Here is a 17,912-nt window from a genome sequence, read left to right as displayed (position 1 = left end):
AAGCTAGTTTAGTGTCTTGTGTAAGTTTTATTAGACCGACAAGTTTTTTTAGTGTTTTATCTTTACTTATACGCTTTATGTAAAAACTTTCCGCGTCATTTATCCTAAATTTCTCTAAAACATTCACACTTAAACTTAAAGTTTTTATTGACTAACTTTCCCAAAAGAACTATATCTTATTATTTTGAATAGTGCATATCAAATATTATGGACCCTCATCATCTATATAGTTCGTGCGTCCGTTGATCCAACTTGTATTGATTTCTTTCTTTCTATTTTATCTTGTATTTCGGAAGCACGAAACAATTTGTTTTTTCGCAAAGTCAAGTTCTTTTTAGAGTAGATTAGTTGTACAAGTGGGCTTCGTCCCTCTTTAGTAGTGTCTTGGCCTATTCAACAATCTCAACAATTTTTTCATCATCCTGGTATTGTAATGTTGGGGAGGTTGTTAAGCTTTAATTTTGATGTAAATGTCTCTTCTTTGAGAGCTTGACAAGTTTTAGTTTTGTTTTTAGGGAGAAGCATAAGGGGGTGTTTTTAACAATGACAACGACACTGGGGGAGGTTTTGCCCCGGTTGTCACAAAGGCCCTTAGTTTCAAGTGGACTCTTTTTATGACTTGAGAGACCTTTGTTTTAAGAAGATGTGCATTAAAACTAATTGCCTTCAACTGTTTGAGGCCTAAAAACCCTTTTATGGGTGGTCAAATGCGTGTTGGACCTACACTGTTACTATTACTGAGAGAGGAAAGCTAAGCTGGGAGATCAAATATGATAAGCGAAGGATACTAGGCAACGTACGAGTGATGGAGCATATGTGGTTTAATTTGATGTAAGGCGAAGAAACGGATAAAAGCTTGACATGTAATTAACGAATCATCTTGGAAGAAAGGGGAATTGTATTGCTGATTACTCCTAACAAGACTTTATTTTCGTTTGAATAATGTTATGTGGTTTAATTAGGACTCTCTTCTCTTGTCCGGATTTATTAGCATATAGATTCTTCTTAATGAATAAGACATTTTCTTAAAATAAATTAAAGGTAAAGATATGTTCTTGTTTAGTTATTGCTGTCACGAATCATGATAGGGCGAACAAGAGCAAAGATTTGGAATAAGGTGGCAAATCCGGCCTTTGACTTTTCCCTTCAAACCTATCCTACCCTAGTACCCTCCCTACCCTGTCCATCGAATCTATACTTTTCCTTTAAAAACAACCCAACACAATAAATAAATAAATAAATAAATAAATATATAAAAATTCCAATTCCAATTTCCAACCACAAAAACAAAACTTGTATATTTCATTCTAATTTTTTTGGTCAAAATTTACATTAAAGTCCTTGATTAATTTCTTATCATCAACTTGTAGACGACTATTCCTCTTTCCTTTTGTCCACAAAAGTCACATCTCACAAAGCAAAAGTTGACTTTGCCTATACTTGTCTTCCTCGGAATCTCCGATCTATTCTCAGGCCATAAAACCAACGGCGGCGGTGGTGGTTATCAGGTGCCGGTGCTCTCCCTCATAGGTAACGATGAGCATGTTAGGATCATCCTGCGCTCTCTCCACATGCTTCCTCGCCGGACACCCTTTCTCACTGCTACATTTGTAGTATCCCCTGCAACAAAAACCAAATCAAATCAATAAACTACTACTCATTTCCATTCAATTAGTATTATTCAAAATGCTTTGAGATTGATGTTTGACTTTGACCAATTCATCAAGATTGAAAATATTTACCGTGGATAGGGTGATCCCTTGATCGGTTTCTGACCATATTTTCTCCATTGGAAATCATCTGTTGGAATATCAGCAGTCTTTGAACTTATCGCCGGGACTCGAATCGTTCGTTTCACACGCAATTTCCTGAAAAATAACCAGAAAAATTCAATCATCAATTTTCTATTCTTTTTATTTTTTGTTGAAGGAATGGATCTGAAAAATTATTTGATTAAATTACTTTTTCTTGGAGCAATGGCAGCGGCTACCGGAGGATGAGGTTTTTCCGGTGAGGGTGGCGTCGTGACACCTTTTCCGGTGAGAAGACGAGAGAGGTGGCCTGCCGGCGGCGACGATGGCGAGGCCGATCTTGCCGTTGGAAACGCTGCCTTCTCCGGTGATGGAGGACATGAAGGAGGAGTTGGTGGTGGTGGTGGAGTATTGAGAAACCGACAAATCAGTGGACAGTTTTGGCTTAGAAATTAGATCTGGTTTTAGATTTGACTTGACCATTACAGGTTTAGCAAAATCAAGAGTCGTTGACCGATGGTGGTTGTTGAATTGGTGGCTGTTGAATTTCTCAGGTTGAGGCTGAGACAGAGGAGGAGGAGGAGCAGGGGAAGGCGACGGCGCTTGACGGAAGCGCGCGTGGCCGGTACGGTTCAACAGATTGATGACTTGCTTGAACTTTGAGACAGTGAAGTCAGTGATTTCGGTGCAGTCAAGGTTATTGAGATCAAGACGGTGGCGGTTATGGGAGGAAGAAGAAGAAGAAGAAGAAGAAGAAGAAGAAGGGGTTTGAGAAGAGAGAATCCGAATGAGATGCTCCATGCTTTTCAAACCAACAGAAGCAGCTTCTTGAATAGCGATTTGCTCTTCCATCTTCATGGTTGAAGAAGAAGAACAAGAACAAGAAGTTTTGGTTTTGGTTTGTGTTTGTTTGTGTTGAGGAAGTGGTTTATAAAAGAGAGTGGGAGAAGAGAAAAGTCAAATCAATTAAATGGTAGATAATTAATTGGTTGGACTTTATTTATTAATTTAATTATTTGCATGCAAATTCAGGAAAATTAATTAATGTTATTAAAAAAAAGTCCAATGCGACAAAAACAATGTTTACTTATTGTGAAAGTCCAAAAGAGGAGTTGGTGGTGGGTCCTATCCACTTCTTTCTCCGAAACTGCAAACCAGACCAAAAAAAAACAAAAAATATATATACACCGCCAAGACTAAGCATAATTTAATTAATATAATCTCTTGTCTACAGGCATTGTGATCTCTAATCTTTTTTATCCACCAACCCAAGCAACCGAGTGAGTCAACGCAGTTTCATGTTTAGTACTAGTTTCCTTAACGGATCAACTACGTTTCCTTTTCTAGTTTCTACCACTTGACCCACTTTCTCTTCTTTCTTTATTTATAATTTTAAATACATTAATCATCTTTTTTGAAAAGGAAATACATATATCATATACTATACTATAATAGATTATTTTCAAAACTAAATAGTGACAACTTTAATAAGTGCTACCTTATTATTTTATGTCTTCATTTATAAGTTTTCTCTCACATATTATAATTAATAGGTAGATGATGTTATAATTTTTTTTAGTAATTTAAGTATTAAATAATTTCATATTTTTGAAAATAATTAATTTATTAATTAATATTTCATTTAATGAATATTAATGATTTTAGAATAATTAACAAAAGTCAATTGTGGTTTTATTCTAAAATAACTACTGTATTAATATTTCATTTAATGGTTATTAATAATATTAAAATAATTAACGAAAGTCAATTGTGACTTTTTTCAAAAATAACTATTGTATTAATATTTCATTTAATGGTTATTAATAATATTAGAATAATTAACGAAAGTCAATTATGACGTTTTTCAAAAATAACTACTGTATTAATATTTCATTTAATGGTTATTAAAAATATTCGAATAATTAACGAAAGTCAATTGTGATTTTTTTCAAAAATAACTATTGTATTAATATTTTATTTAATGGTTATTAATAATATTAGAATAATTTAGCGAAAGTCAATTGTGACTTTTTTCTAAAAATAAAATATTGTATTAATTTGACATTTAATTATTTTTAATGACATTAAAATAATTAATGAAAGCCAATTGTGATTTTTCTACTATTAGGATATATGCTGAGAAAGTCCTTTTTTTTAATGATTTGGTTATTTTTTTATTTACAAAATAAAAAAATTAATGTAATTAGTACATCAAAAAGATAAATTGCATCTGCTAGGAATCGATCCCGGGCCTCCCCCTACCCAACTCATATGTCCCCCCAGCTCATACCACTTGAGCTATCCTACAATAACTTAATGTAATATCTTACGTTCAAAATGATATCCAATATATATGTCATAAAAAATTGACATCAAATAGTTTTAAAAGATTAATTTGGAAACTAACTCAAAAAATTTGTATTTTATGTTTTTGTATATACATCTGAAAGATTAAAATGATTTTTGCATATTGATTCAAAGCATAACAATTTTTTTAACAAAAAGCATAACAAATTATAAGAATAAAAAAAAATTAGAATGTAATTAGGATTAGAAAAAAAAAAACCTTAAATAACTGATATACGTATTTAAAAAAGAAGAACGAGAGAAGAAATTAATATGAAAATTTATGATATATATCGACAAAGTACTCTTATTTTTTTCGTGCATGATGCGAGATTAATACTAGTATTTTTTATTTGTTTGAAATCTCATTATTTTCAAAACGCATTTCATGCAGGTTTTGTTTGATGATGACACCCCGAACTGCTTGATTTAGGTTCATATTGTTAATGGGGACTATAGTGTTCGAAATGGGTATCAATGGTTGGTGGGTCGTATCCTTGTTTCTCCCGTTGTTCCTTTCTGGCATGTGTTATGGAAGCTGAAGGTTCCTCATAATATCCAGTTCTTTGTTTGGAAAATTGCTCATAATGCTCTCCATACCTTCGCCTTATTGTTTCTCGTCGCATGGCTAATTCAGGTATGTGCCTTCATTGTGGCGTTGTGTCGGAAACAGTGGTTCATTTCCTGTGTGATTGCCCTGCCTCTTTGGAGGTTTGGCGACGAATTAGGTTTGTACTCCCGGCCACGTTCTTCGCTCAACAGTCTTTTCAAGTGGTGCTACAAGGGTTTGATGGTTTCGGCTTTCTCGTGATTTTGTCGACGACTTGGACTATTTGGAAAGCTACGTGTAGAGCTTTGTTTGCTGGTTTGAACCAGAAGCATTTCCAGGTGGCGCAAGCTTTTTTGTGCTGGTTGCTCGAGTTCTTCATTGTTCGGTTCCTCCTGCTGATGGAGCGTTGGGTGAGATGGATCCCGCCACGACCAGGATTTGTTGCTCTTAACACTGATGGTAATTCTATTGGTAACCCGGGTCCTTCGGGGTTTGGGGGTGTTGCTCATTCACCATAGGGAAATTGGACCTTTGGTGTTGTTGTGCATGCAGGTGTGTGTGACAGTCTTCGTGCAGAGCTATTGGCCATTCTCCGTGGTTTTAATTTGTGTTGGGAGCATGGGCATAGATGTGTGGAGCTTTTCACAGACTCGATGCTCGCTCTAGGCCTGATCACTTTCGGTCATCCTCCGCTTCATCAGTATGCATGATGAATAATTAGTAGCATTAAGAGTCTTCTTCGTCGACATTGCATTGTGCATTATCGTCACTTGCTTCGCGAAGGAAACACTATCGCAGATCATTTGACCAAGCTTGGTTCGACTAATGCGAATGTTTGCAGTGTTTGGAGCTCTTCGATAGCTGGGGCGATGCTCCTTTTGCAGGCTGATGCACTTAGTGTGACCTTCCTAAAATCGTAGTTCTTTCTGTCTTTTCTTTTTCTTTATGTTTTTTTGTTATAAAAAAATACACATTTCATGCATGTGCGTCACTGTATTAATAAGTTGAAAAATGCTTATTAGCAACCACTTCATTTTCATGAATAAGTGTTATGTTATGACTTTGGCGCTCTGTTTATACACCGAAAGTAAAATTAATGGTAATTTGTCATTTTAATTTGTTGGTTACTAATACTACTATAATTTCCTTCTGAACTTTGGCGTTTCAAGTTTTAGAAAAACAAAATTGTTCCTTCACGAGTAAAAAGGTTAATAATGTATACCCAAAAAAGTTAAAGAGGTGGTAAATTCTTATCAATATACTCTAAGAAAAGAATACCCTGGTTGGACAGGTGTCACTTTCTCCTAATTTTGCTTATTATAAATATTTTCTTTTCTTTGGTGTTCCCGCTCCAACTTTCAGCTTCTTATTTTGCTTAAAAAATTTCCTTTTCTTTTATGTTCCCGCTCCAATTTTCATGGTTTGCTACAAATTAGTTGCTTTTGAGTTTTGAATCATTTCAAATTCAAATTGAAATTATTGACATGAAAGTAGCCTAAAATTGTCAGACCCTTCTCTCTCTTGGTTCTCTACACAGGTTTCTTTCTCTCTGTTTGTTGGTGTTTCTTTCTTCCCAAACCCTCCTTTCTCTTTTCCAGTCCCTTTCTGTTCTTCTCCCTCTTCCTCTCTAAGCATCCGATACTTGACCTAAACTTCCTCCAAGGTTTGATTTTTATTTTGTATGTTGTCTATATAATTTTTCTTCTCTGTTTTTTCTTTTTCTATTTCCCTTTCTCTTTGCTACGATCTGGCTCCCACTCTCCTCCCTCTTCCACTTACCCATCATCCTTCTCCAATCACACCTCATTTACCTCTTTCCTTCTGGGTTCGAGTGCGTCATTTCTTTTTCAAAGTAAATTTTTCTTTCATAAATTTCTTTGTTTTTAATTTTAATTTTGCTGGAGGATTTTGGTTCATATTTTCTTTTGGTTTTGGGTCTTCCTTTGTTTTTTATGTTCATTTTCATTACTATGTTTGAGCTTGATTTTGTTTAAAGGGTTTCTACTTTTGGATTCTGTTATGGCCATGTGTTATTTTCTACATCAAATTGTTTACCTTGTGCTCAAACTGGATCTTTTATTTGTTTGTTATGATCTTATGATCCTAATTTATACCATTTTAAACTTAAATTGCAGGGTTTGTTGCAACAACAGGGAAGCACAATTTGTGAGTTTAGTGACTTAATTTGATGGCTTCCTTGGTTTCAGGATAATGACGAAGATGCACATCTTCTTAGTCCTAAAGCTTTGTCCCCCCTATCTCCATCTGGTACTGGACAGACGGATTTGCATATGAGGTAGCCAGATCATGTAAGGTACACTTCATGTCTTTGTAACCTTGATGGATATTGCTTTGAAGTGTCTACTCATTACTCAATCTCATTAGAAATTCTGTTGTTTCAAAGCTTTTGGTTGCTAAATCGCTTTGTATTTCTCTGATGTTGTCTTTGTTCATATAAATTTGTCTGACCTTCTTTTCATTATTTTAGTGAATACAATCTTAATATGTGTTGTTGTTTGTTTCAGGAAGAGCCGTACCTTCTTCTGAAATCATATTTTCTATTCAATATGAGAAAAAATGAGTTTTTTAAGATGATTAGCATGGTCTTGGTGAGTGCATGAAGGAGGAAGCAAGTTAAGTTAGAAAGTAGAATCTAATTGTGGTGAGTACTCCTAATGACCACAAGCTATTTGAGTAGGTGTGTAAGTTTCTTATGAAAGTTCTGTTATAGTTGCATTTTTGCCTATTTGTATCCAGGTTGCTTCCTTAAGTTGAGGTGTGATTCTCTTTTTTGTTGCTTAATTATGGTGAAGTATTTTTCCTGTTACCATTTTTCTTTAAATTTCTTCCAGTTCATGATTATTTGTTCTTAAACTAGATGAAGAAACACAAGCTGTTACAAGAGCTTTAGTTTGTAAGTAAGCTCCTTGGTTTTCTTTGATATCTTTTTTCTATTATTGTTTTCTCAATTCTTTTTATCAACCAAATAGTTATATTTTGTAAGCCCCCTAATGATATAAACACTGTAAGATCAAGTTTTGATCTAGTAGTACAACTCTATGTTTTGATGATTACAAGTTAACCTTTTGATATGAACAATTGTGGTACTCTAACGTGTTTTTCTGAGTGTGCTATTTACAGGCTCTGACCTCAACTCAATCTCACACAAATCAGAAGCACTGTGTATAAAGGGTAACCCAAGCAACGCTTTCGCATTCACCATGTTCAGTATGAACAGTGGAAAAGCTTCAGAAGTTCTGAAGCTATACAAACTCTGATGAGGACTCAGTCGCTAGAAGCTCTGAAGATCCAGAAGTTCTGATAACCAAGAAACACTGAAGGTTCAGATGTTCTGATGGTGTAGAAGACTCTGAAGATCCAGAAGCTGAATAGTGGAAACTCTGAAGTCCAGAAGCAAGAAACTCTGAAGGCCATGTTCTTCCCTCTGAGTTCAGAATCAGAAGATACAATGGTCAGAGGATCTGTGCTTTCCCTCTGACTCTGATCAACCGGCTTCACAAGTTCCAATATGAAGTATTCCCCTGATCAGAAGTCTCCTAGGTTAAAAGGTCAAGTCGCTATCCAAGTACAAAAGCAAGTGTACCTTCCTGACGACCTACCTAACGTTCTCAGCCACAGCAGAAGCTGGATTTTCCAGAACTGCCCTCCAACGGTAGCATTTCCCATGCAACGCTCAACCCTAATCCTTGGAGTATATATAGAGGCTGAAGATTGAAAGAAGCGGCTAGAAAAATAGCAAGAAGCAATACACACGCGCAAGACATATTCAAAAATATTCTAAGCTTTCTTTCATCTTGTAATTTATTTAGTTTACACTCAGCTTATTTAGAAGCAAACTCTTGTAAACACCAACCTCAAACAGTTGTTTGATTTTCCTTAAGGGACCGGGTAGGTCAGTATCCTTAAGAAGACTAAGAGAGTGAATCTTAGTGGTAGTTCCTTTAGGAGATCAAGGTTGATCGGATCCTAGAGAAGACTAAGAGAGTGAATCTTAGTGTGAGCTAAGTCAGTGTAATTGTTAGTCACTTGTAGGTTTCAAGTGCAGTTGTAACTCTTACCTGATTAGTGGATTGCCTTCATTCTAAGAAGGAAGAAATCACCTTAACGGGTGGACTGGAGTAGCTTGAGTGATTTATCAAGTGAACCAGGATAAAATCCTTGTGTGCTTTTCTATCTCTTATCTTTAGCATTTAAGTTCTCGAAAGATTTGTCAAAATCTTTAAGGTGGTAGTTTTGTACTGAAAACGTTATTCAAACCCCCCCTTTCTACCGTTTTTCATACCTTCAATTGGTATCAGAGCGCAAGTTCTGATTACCACACCTAACAGTGTTCAGTGATCCGGGCCGGTGTGAAAAACAATGGCTGCCACCACCAGTGAAACTCAAGGAGATGGTTACAACGCAAAGCCTCCTATGTTCGATGGTCAAAGGTTCGAATATTGGAAAGATAGACGGGAGAGTTTCTTTCTGGGTTTCGATGCAGATCTCTGGGATATTATTGTGGATGGCTACGAGCGTCCAGTTGATGCAGATGGCAAGAAGATCCCAAGGTCAGAGATGACTGCAGATCAAAAGAAGCTGTACTCACAACATCACAAAGCAAGAGCAATTCTTCTAAGTGCTATTTCCTATGAGGAGTACCAGAAGATTACAGATCGTGAGTTTGCTAAAGGCATTTTTGATTCTCTGAAGATGTCTCATGAAGGAAACAAGAAAGTCAAAGAATCAAAGGCATTGTCTTTGATCCAAAAGTATGAATCCTTCATCATGGAGCCAAATGAGTCCATTGAAGAAATGTTCTCCAGATTTCAACTGCTTGTAGCTGGCATACGTCCTCTCAACAAGAGCTACACAACAAAAGATCATGTCATAAGGGTCATCAGGTGTCTTCCTGAAAGTTGGATGCCTTTGGTGACTTCAATAGAGCTCACGAGAGACGTTGAGAATATGAGTTTAGAAGAACTCATCAGCATTTTGAAATGCCATGAGCTGAAGCGCTCAGAGATGCAAGATCTGAGGAAAAAGTCCATAGCCTTGAAATCCAAATCTGAAAAGGCTAAGGTTGAGAAGTCAAAGGCTCTTCAAGCTGAAGAAGAAGAATCTGAAGAAGCATCAGAAGATTCTGGTGAAGATGAGCTGACTCTGATCTCCAAGAGACTCAACCGCATCTGGAAGCACAGGCAGAGCAAGTTCAAAGGCTCTGGAAAGGCAAAAGGCAAGTATGAGTCCTCAGGCCAGAAGAAGTCTTCAATCAGGGAAGTCACATGCTTTGAGTGCAAAGAATCTGGGCACTACAAAAGTGATTGTCCAAAGTTGAAGAAAGACAAGAAGCCAAAGAAGCACTTCAAGACCAAGAAGAGTCTGATGGTGACATTCGATGAATCAGAGTCAGAGGATGTTGACTCTGATGGTGAAGTCCAAGGACTCATGGCCATTGTCAAAGACAAAGGAGCAGAGTCAAAGGAAACTGTTGACTCTGACTCAGAATCAGAAGGAGATCCAGACTCTGACGATGAAAATGAGGTATTTGCTTCTTTCTCTACCTCTGAACTGAAACATGCTTTGTCTGATATCATGGATAAGTATAACTCTTTATTGTCTAAGCATAAAAAGTTGAAAAAGAACTTATCTACTGTCTCCAAGACTCCTTCTGAACATGAGAAAATCATTTCTGATTTGAAAAATGAAAATCATGCTTTGGTAAATTCTAACTCTGTGCTTAAGAACCAGATTGCTAAGTTAGAAGAAATTGTTGCATGTGATGCCTCTGATTGTAGAAATGAATCTAAGTATGAAAAGTCTTTTCAAAGATTCCTAGCTAAAAGCGTGGATAGAAGCTTAATGGCTTCAATGATCTATGGCGTAAGCAGAAATGGAATGCATGGCATTGGCTATTCTAAACCAATTAGAAATGAGCCTTCTGTGTCTAAAGCTAAATCTTTATATGAATGCTTTGTTCCCTCTGGTACCATATTGCCTGATCCTGTACCTGCTAAAGTTGCTAAAAACCCTCTTAAAAAGGGATCTTTCTCTATGACTAAATATCATGCAAATATTCCTTTAAAATATTATGTTGAGACACCCAAGGTGATCAGAACCTCTGGGGTAACTAACAAAAGAGGACCCAGAAAGTGGGTACCTAAGGACAAGATTATCTATGTTGCAGATATCCTTGATAGCTCCACTGAAACACCAATCATGGTATCTGGACAGTGGATGCTCGCGTCACATGACGGGAGAAAAGCGTATGTTCCGAGAGCTGAAACTTAAGCCTGGAGGCGAAGTTGGCTTCGGAGGAAATGAAAAGGGTAAAATTATTGGTACTGGTACTATTTGTGTAGATAGTAGTCCATGCATTGATAATGTTTTATTGGTAGACGGCTTAACACATAACTTATTGTCTATAAGTCAATTAGCTGACAAGGGTTATGATGTTATATTCAATCAAAAGTCCTGCCGGGCTGTAAGTCAGATCGATGGCTCTGTTCTGTTTAACAGCAAGAGGAAGAACAACATTTATAAGATCAGACTATCTGAGTTGGAGGCTCAGAATGTGAAGTGCCTTCTGTCTGTTAATGAAGAGCAGTGGGTATGGCATAGACGGTTAGGGCATGCCAGTATGAGAAAGATTTCTCAGCTGAGCAAGCTAAACCTTGTCAGGGGCTTACCCAATCTGAAGTTCGCTTCAGACGCTCTTTGTGAAGCATGTCAGAAAGGCAAATTCACAAAAGTCTCCTTCAAGGCAAAGAATGTTGTCTCAACCTCAAGGCCGTTAGAACTTCTGCATATCGACCTGTTTGGACCAGTGAAAACTGAGTCTATAGGTGGCAAGAGATATGGGATGGTTATCGTTGATGACTATAGCCGCTGGACATGGGTAAAGTTTCTAACCCGCAAGGATGAGTCTCATGCTGTGTTCTCTACCTTCATTGCTCAAGTGCAAAACGAGAAGGCTTGTAGAATTGTGCGTGTCAGAAGTGACCATGGTGGAGAGTTTGAGAATGACAAGTTTGAGAGTCTGTTTGATTCCTATGGAATTGCACATGATTTCTCTTGTCCCAGAACTCCTCAACAAAATGGTGTTGTTGAGAGGAAGAACAGAACTTTTCAGGAGATGGCTAGAACCATGCTCCAAGAAACTGGCATGGCTAAGCACTTTTGGGCAGAGGCAGTAAATACAGCATGTTACATTCAGAACAGAATCTCTGTGAGACCAATTCTGAATAAGACTCCTTATGAATTGTGGAAGAACATAAAACCCAACATTTCTTATTTTCATCCTTTTGGCTGTGTTTGTTATGTTCTCAATACTAAGGATAGATTGCATAAATTTGATGCTAAGTCTTCTAAGTGTCTATTACTTGGTTATTCTGATAGATCTAAAGGTTTTAGATTTTATAATACTGATGCTAAGACTATTGAAGAATCTATTCATGTTAGATTTGATGATAAGCTTGACTCTGACCAGTCAAAGCTAGTTGAAAAGTTTGCAGATTTAAGCATTAATGTTTCTGACAAAGGCAAAGCTCCAGAGGAAGTTGAGCCAGAGGAAGATGAACCAGAGGAAGAAGCTGGTCCCTCTAACTCACAAACTCTGAAGAAGAGCAGAATCACTGCAGCTCATCCTAAGGAATTGATTCTGGGCAACAAAGATGAACCAGTCAGAACCAGATCTGCCTTCAGACCCTCTGAAGAGACCTTGCTGAGTCTGAAAGGATTGGTGTCCTTAATTGAACCCAAGTCCATAGATGAAGCTCTTCAGGACAAGGATTGGATTCTGGCCATGGAAGAAGAATTGAATCAATTCTCCAAGAACGATGTTTGGAGCTTAGTGAAGAAGCCTGAGAATGTCCATGTTATTGGAACGAAATGGGTATTCAGAAACAAGCTAAATGAGAAAGGAGATGTAGTCAGAAACAAGGCAAGGCTAGTTGCTCAAGGCTACAGCCAGCAGGAAGGAATAGACTACACTGAAACATTTGCTCCAGTAGCAAGACTGGAGGCAATCAGACTATTGATTTCTTTCTCAGTAAATCACAACATAATTCTACATCAGATGGACGTAAAGAGTGCCTTCCTAAATGGTTATATCTCAGAGGAAGTCTATGTTCATCAACCCCCAGGTTTTGAAGATGAAAAGAAACCAGACCATGTGTTCAAATTGAAGAAATCACTCTACGGTCTGAAGCAAGCTCCCAGAGCATGGTATGAGAGACTTAGCTCATTCCTTCTGGAGAATGAGTTTGTAAGGGGTAAAGTAGATACAACTCTCTTTTGCAAGACTTATAAAGATGATATCTTAATTGTGCAAATTTATGTTGATGATATTATATTTGGTTCTGCTAATCAATCTCTATGCAAAGAATTTTCTGAGATGATGCAGGCTGAATTTGAGATGAGTATGATGGGAGAATTAAAGTACTTTCTGGGAATACAAGTTGATCAAACACCAGAAGGAACATATATCCATCAGAGCAAGTACACTAAAGAACTTCTGAAGAAGTTCAATATGCTGGAATCTACAGTGGCCAAGACTCCAATGCATCCAACATGCATTCTGGAAAAAGAAGATAAAAGTGGTAAAGTATGTCAGAAGCTCTATCGTGGCATGATAGGTTCACTTCTATACTTAACTGCATCTAGGCCAGACATATTATTTAGTGTTCATTTATGTGCTCGTTTCCAATCAGATCCAAGGGAAACTCACTTAACTGCTGTTAAGAGGATCCTAAGGTATCTGAAAGGCACCACTAACCTTGGCTTGATGTATAAGAAAACATCAGAGTATAAGCTTTCAGGTTATTGTGATGCTGATTATGCTGGAGATAGAACAGAGAGAAAAAGTACTTCTGGAAATTGTCAATTTCTGGGAAGCAATCTAGTCTCATGGGCAAGCAAGAGGCAATCAACCATTGCACTATCAACTGCAGAGGCAGAATATATCTCAGCAGCAATATGCAGCACTCAGATGCTCTGGATGAAACATCAGCTGGAGGATTATCAGATCCTTGAGAGCAATATCCCAATCTATTGTGATAACACTGCTGCAATCTCATTGAGTAAGAATCCTATCTTGCATTCAAGGGCAAAGCACATTGAGGTAAAGTATCATTTTATTAGAGATTATGTACAGAAGGGCGTACTTCTTCTGAAGTTTGTTGATACTGACCATCAATGGGCAGATATCTTTACAAAGCCCTTAGCTGAAGATAGATTTAATTTTATTCTGAAAAATCTAAACATGGACTTTTGTCCAGAGTGAAGATGGATCAGAACCTCTGACTATGATACTTCTTGATCAGAAGATGTCTAGTCCAGAAGGTAACTCAATCAGAGTGTGTGTGCCCACTGGTACTGACTCTGAAGCTGAGACAACAACACGTGCGTCAGAATTTCTGATGCATAGTTCCTTGTGCCCGTGTGACAGTCTGTTATGATTGCGTGTAGATATGCTTATCTCCTGTGTGTGATTGTGTATTTTACTGTTACTATCTATCTTTAATTTTCAACCGTTGATCTTAAAGTGCTTTTTGAATCAACAACGGTTATTTGATAAAACCCACTATACACACACGTTCTCTCTCACTTCCGGTTTTCACTCTCGCACTCTCTGCTTTTCAAAACCGCCTCCTTCTTGATTTCTCTCTCGATCTCTCTTCATCCTTCAAACTTCATCTTCTACCTCAAACCTTCAACCTCTTCAAAATGGTGAGACAAACCAGAAGATCTACTGCAGATGCACCTCAGTTCCCTCACATGGTAGTCGGTTTGGCAACGGGTCAACGAGGCTCTGAGAACCCGGCACAAGAACAAGTTCAAGCTCAAGAGCAGGTTGTTCCTATTGCAGAACGGGGCTGTGCCGTTCACTGTGTATTTCCTCCTGAGGAACTCCAAGTCCTGGCAGAATGGAGATTCAACCTCGACAACTTGGCTGCAAATGGGTTTGATCTTCGTCCTGAAGTCCAAGCTGAAGGTTGGGGAAACTACTTCAATCGACTTCGAGGACCGGTGTATGAGAAATTGGTAAAGGAATTCTGGAAGCACGCAGACTGCGATGACACTCAGGTGGTCTCTCACATTCTTGGCAGGAAGATCATCATCACTGAGAAGTCATTCGTGAATCTGCTAGGAGCAGAAACTGCTTATGGGTATCGGTTCCAACTGACGGAATCCAAGCTGAAACCCAGCACCAAGGACATCGTCAACAAGGCCCTGTACACCACCTTCAAACCGGGCAAGACGAGTTACAAGGTGATGGACCTTCACCCCAAACTGAGAATCTGGCACAAGATCCTACTCAACTGCATCAATCAGAGACCGAAGGGTAGTTCTCCAGATTACATCAACTTCAACCAGAAGGCGATGCTGTTTTTCATTCAAGACAAGGAGAAGATTTGCCTTCCCTACTTCCTGTTCTCCTATTTGAAGGAATGCATCCGGAAGTCTCGCACCACCGCCTCCATCAAGTCTGCAATCAAATATATCCCTTTTGGGAGACTGCTCTCAGACTTTCTCATTGAAAGCAACTTGGTGCAAGATTTGATCAATGCTGGTTGCACAGAGGACTTGAGCACAATTGTCAGTGATGTCTTCACTGCCAACTCTCTGAAGAAAATGGGCTTAATCCAGAAGAAGATTGCTCCTGCTCATGAAGACACATCTTCTGAGATCAGAGGAAGAAGAATGCCTCTGAATGACTACCCTCTGTGGACTCAAGCAGACCATCCTGACGCCATCAGATGCTATGTTGAAGACCTCAGGGCTCAAGGATTCGAGATTGACCTTGATGATTTTGTCAGCAGACTTCCACCAGCACCAGAGTTTCCTTCTCCTCCCAAGAAGAAAACCAAGAGGAAGATGGTTCTGGAAGAATCCTCAGAGGAATCTGATGTCCCTCTGGTCAAGAAACCGAAGAGCAAGCCTGATGATGATGATGGTGATGATAGTGAGGATGGTCCTCCAAAAAAGAAGCAGAAGAAAGTCAGAATCGTGGTGAGGCCTACTCGGGTGGAACCAGCTGCTGCAGAGGTCAGAAGGACTGAAGCTCCTGCCAGAGTGACTCGATCATCAGCACATACAAGTAAGCCTGCACTTGCTTCTGATGATGATTTGAACTTATTTGATGCACTTCCTATTTCTGCCTTACTTCAACACTCCTCAAATCCCCTCACTCCTATTCTTGAATCCCAGCCAGCCGCACAAACCACCACTCCACCACATTCCCCAAGATCTTCCTTCTTTCAACCTTCTCCTACTGAAGCACCTCTCTGGAATTTGCTTCAGAACCAACCCTCTAGGTCAGAAGATCCAACCTCTCTCCTTACCATTCCATATGACCCATTACTTTCTGCACCAATCATCCATGACCAACCAGAACCAAACCAACCAGAACCCAAAACAACAGAACCACAACCCAGAACGTCTGATCACTCTGCTCCCAGAGCATCAGCACGTCCTGCTGCCAGAACCACGGATACAGACTCTTCCACAGCCTTCACCCCTGTATCATTCCCAATCAATGTCATTGACTCTCCTCCCTCCAATACCTCTGAATCAATTAGAAAATTCATGGAGGTTAGGAAAGAAAAGGTATCTGCCTTGGAAGAATATTACCTTACCTGTCCAAGCCCTAGGCAATATCCTGGCCCTAGACCTGAACGTCTAGTTGACCCAGATGAACCTATCTTGGCCAATCCTATCCAAGAGGCAGACCCCTTAGTTCAACAAGCTCATCCTGTCCCTGACCAACAAGAGCCCATTCAACCAGACCCTGAACCTGAACAATCAGTGTCTAACCAATCCTCGGTTAGATCACCTCACCCTCTGGTTGAAACTTCAGACCCTCACCGTGGAACCTCTGAACCCAATGCTCCCATAATTAACATTGGTTCCCCACAAGGGGCCTCTGAAGCTCATAGCAGCAATCACCCAGCCTCTCCTGAAACCAACCTCTCCATCATTCCCTATACTCACCTCCAACCCACATCTCTCTCTGAGTGCATCAATATTTTCTATCATGAAGCCTCCTTGAGGCTCCGCAATGTGCACGGTCAGACTGATCTCAGTGAGAATGCTGAACATGTGGCTGATGAGTGGAACAATTTGAGCACTTGGCTAGTGGCTCAGTTTCCAATCATGTTGCAGCTCCTGCATGCAGAGGGAAGTCAGAGGATTGAGGCTGCCAAGCAAAGGTTTGCTAGACGGGTGGCTCTTCACGAACTAGAACAGAGAACTAAGCTTCTTGAAGCTATTGAAGAAGCCAAGCGAAAGAAAGAGCAAGCAGCAGAAGCTGCACGTCAAGCAGCAGCTCAGGCTGAACAAGCCAGACTTGAGGCAGAGCGTCTTGAAGCTGAGGCTGAGGCAGAGCGACTTGCACCAGTTATGTTTACTCCTGCTGCTTCTGCTTCCATTCCAGAACCTCAAGCTGCTCAGAAAGTTCCTTCCAGCTCTACTCAGACAAGCTCATCCAGACTCGACATCATGGAACAACGTCTTGACACTCATGAATCCATGCTGATTGAGATGAAGCAAATGATGATGGAACTTCTGCGACGCACTGACAAACCTTAGTCTTAGGATCTCTTCTTTTTCTTCTTTCGTTTACTTTGTTTTCCTTTTTGTTAAACTCTGTTTCCTTTTTTATTTACTTATTTTCATTTGTTCGTTTGTGATTCTATATGCATATATCTATATATATTTGTGTCACATATGTTTGCAAAACTCGTTTTATTCATAATTGTTCTATGTTTACATCATAATTCTTTCCATCATACATTATTCCCTACATCTAGAATGGAGGATCCTTCCTCATTCTTCTGCATTCTTGGCGCTGCTCCACTCTTTCCTTCTCCAGACGATCCAGTGTATACTCTATGTTGCCGAGTTTGATGCTCAAGTCATCTCTCTCTAGACTATCTTCTGTCGTCTTGAGTCTCTTTTCCACAGTCTCCTTCTCTTCCAGCAGATTCAGCTCCCGCTGGCAAAGCTCCTGAATCTCCTCCACGAAGCAGAGGAACTCCTTCAGATCTTTCTCCATCTCTGGACCAAGATCTTCTTCCAGCAGTGTCTTCGTCAGCTCTTGTATGGTCTTTGTACCATCGGGATGCCTAATATTGAGGAACATATCTTCCTCAAAAGCCTTCCTTCTGAGCTCTTCTAATGCCGTTCTGTATGATGCCATTTTTTTCTTACTGAAAATTATTCGAGGTGTGAAGCTTACCTTTCTCTCCAACGCTTTTTATAGG

General features: G+C 39.0%; 1 protein-coding gene across 1 annotated transcript; it reads right to left on the bottom strand.

Annotated features, from left to right (window-relative positions):
• Positions 1-1,271: 1,271 nt before the first annotated feature.
• Positions 1,272-2,671, bottom strand: LOC130714140 (WRKY transcription factor WRKY51-like). The gene is made up of 3 exons (XM_057564032.1): positions 1,963-2,671; positions 1,743-1,868; positions 1,272-1,620 (listed from the first exon to the last, which is right to left on the bottom strand). Exons 1-3 carry the CDS (start codon positions 2,607-2,609, stop codon positions 1,470-1,472), a joined length of 924 nt encoding a protein of 307 aa, XP_057420015.1. The 5' UTR covers positions 2,610-2,671; the 3' UTR covers positions 1,272-1,469.
• Between the last annotated feature and the right edge of the window lie 15,241 nt (positions 2,672-17,912).

This window comes from Lotus japonicus, chromosome 4 (genome assembly GCF_012489685.1).
Source record: "Lotus japonicus ecotype B-129 chromosome 4, LjGifu_v1.2".
Taxonomy (NCBI): domain Eukaryota; kingdom Viridiplantae; phylum Streptophyta; class Magnoliopsida; order Fabales; family Fabaceae; genus Lotus; species Lotus japonicus.
This window is presented reverse-complemented; position numbering and strand designations above follow the sequence as displayed.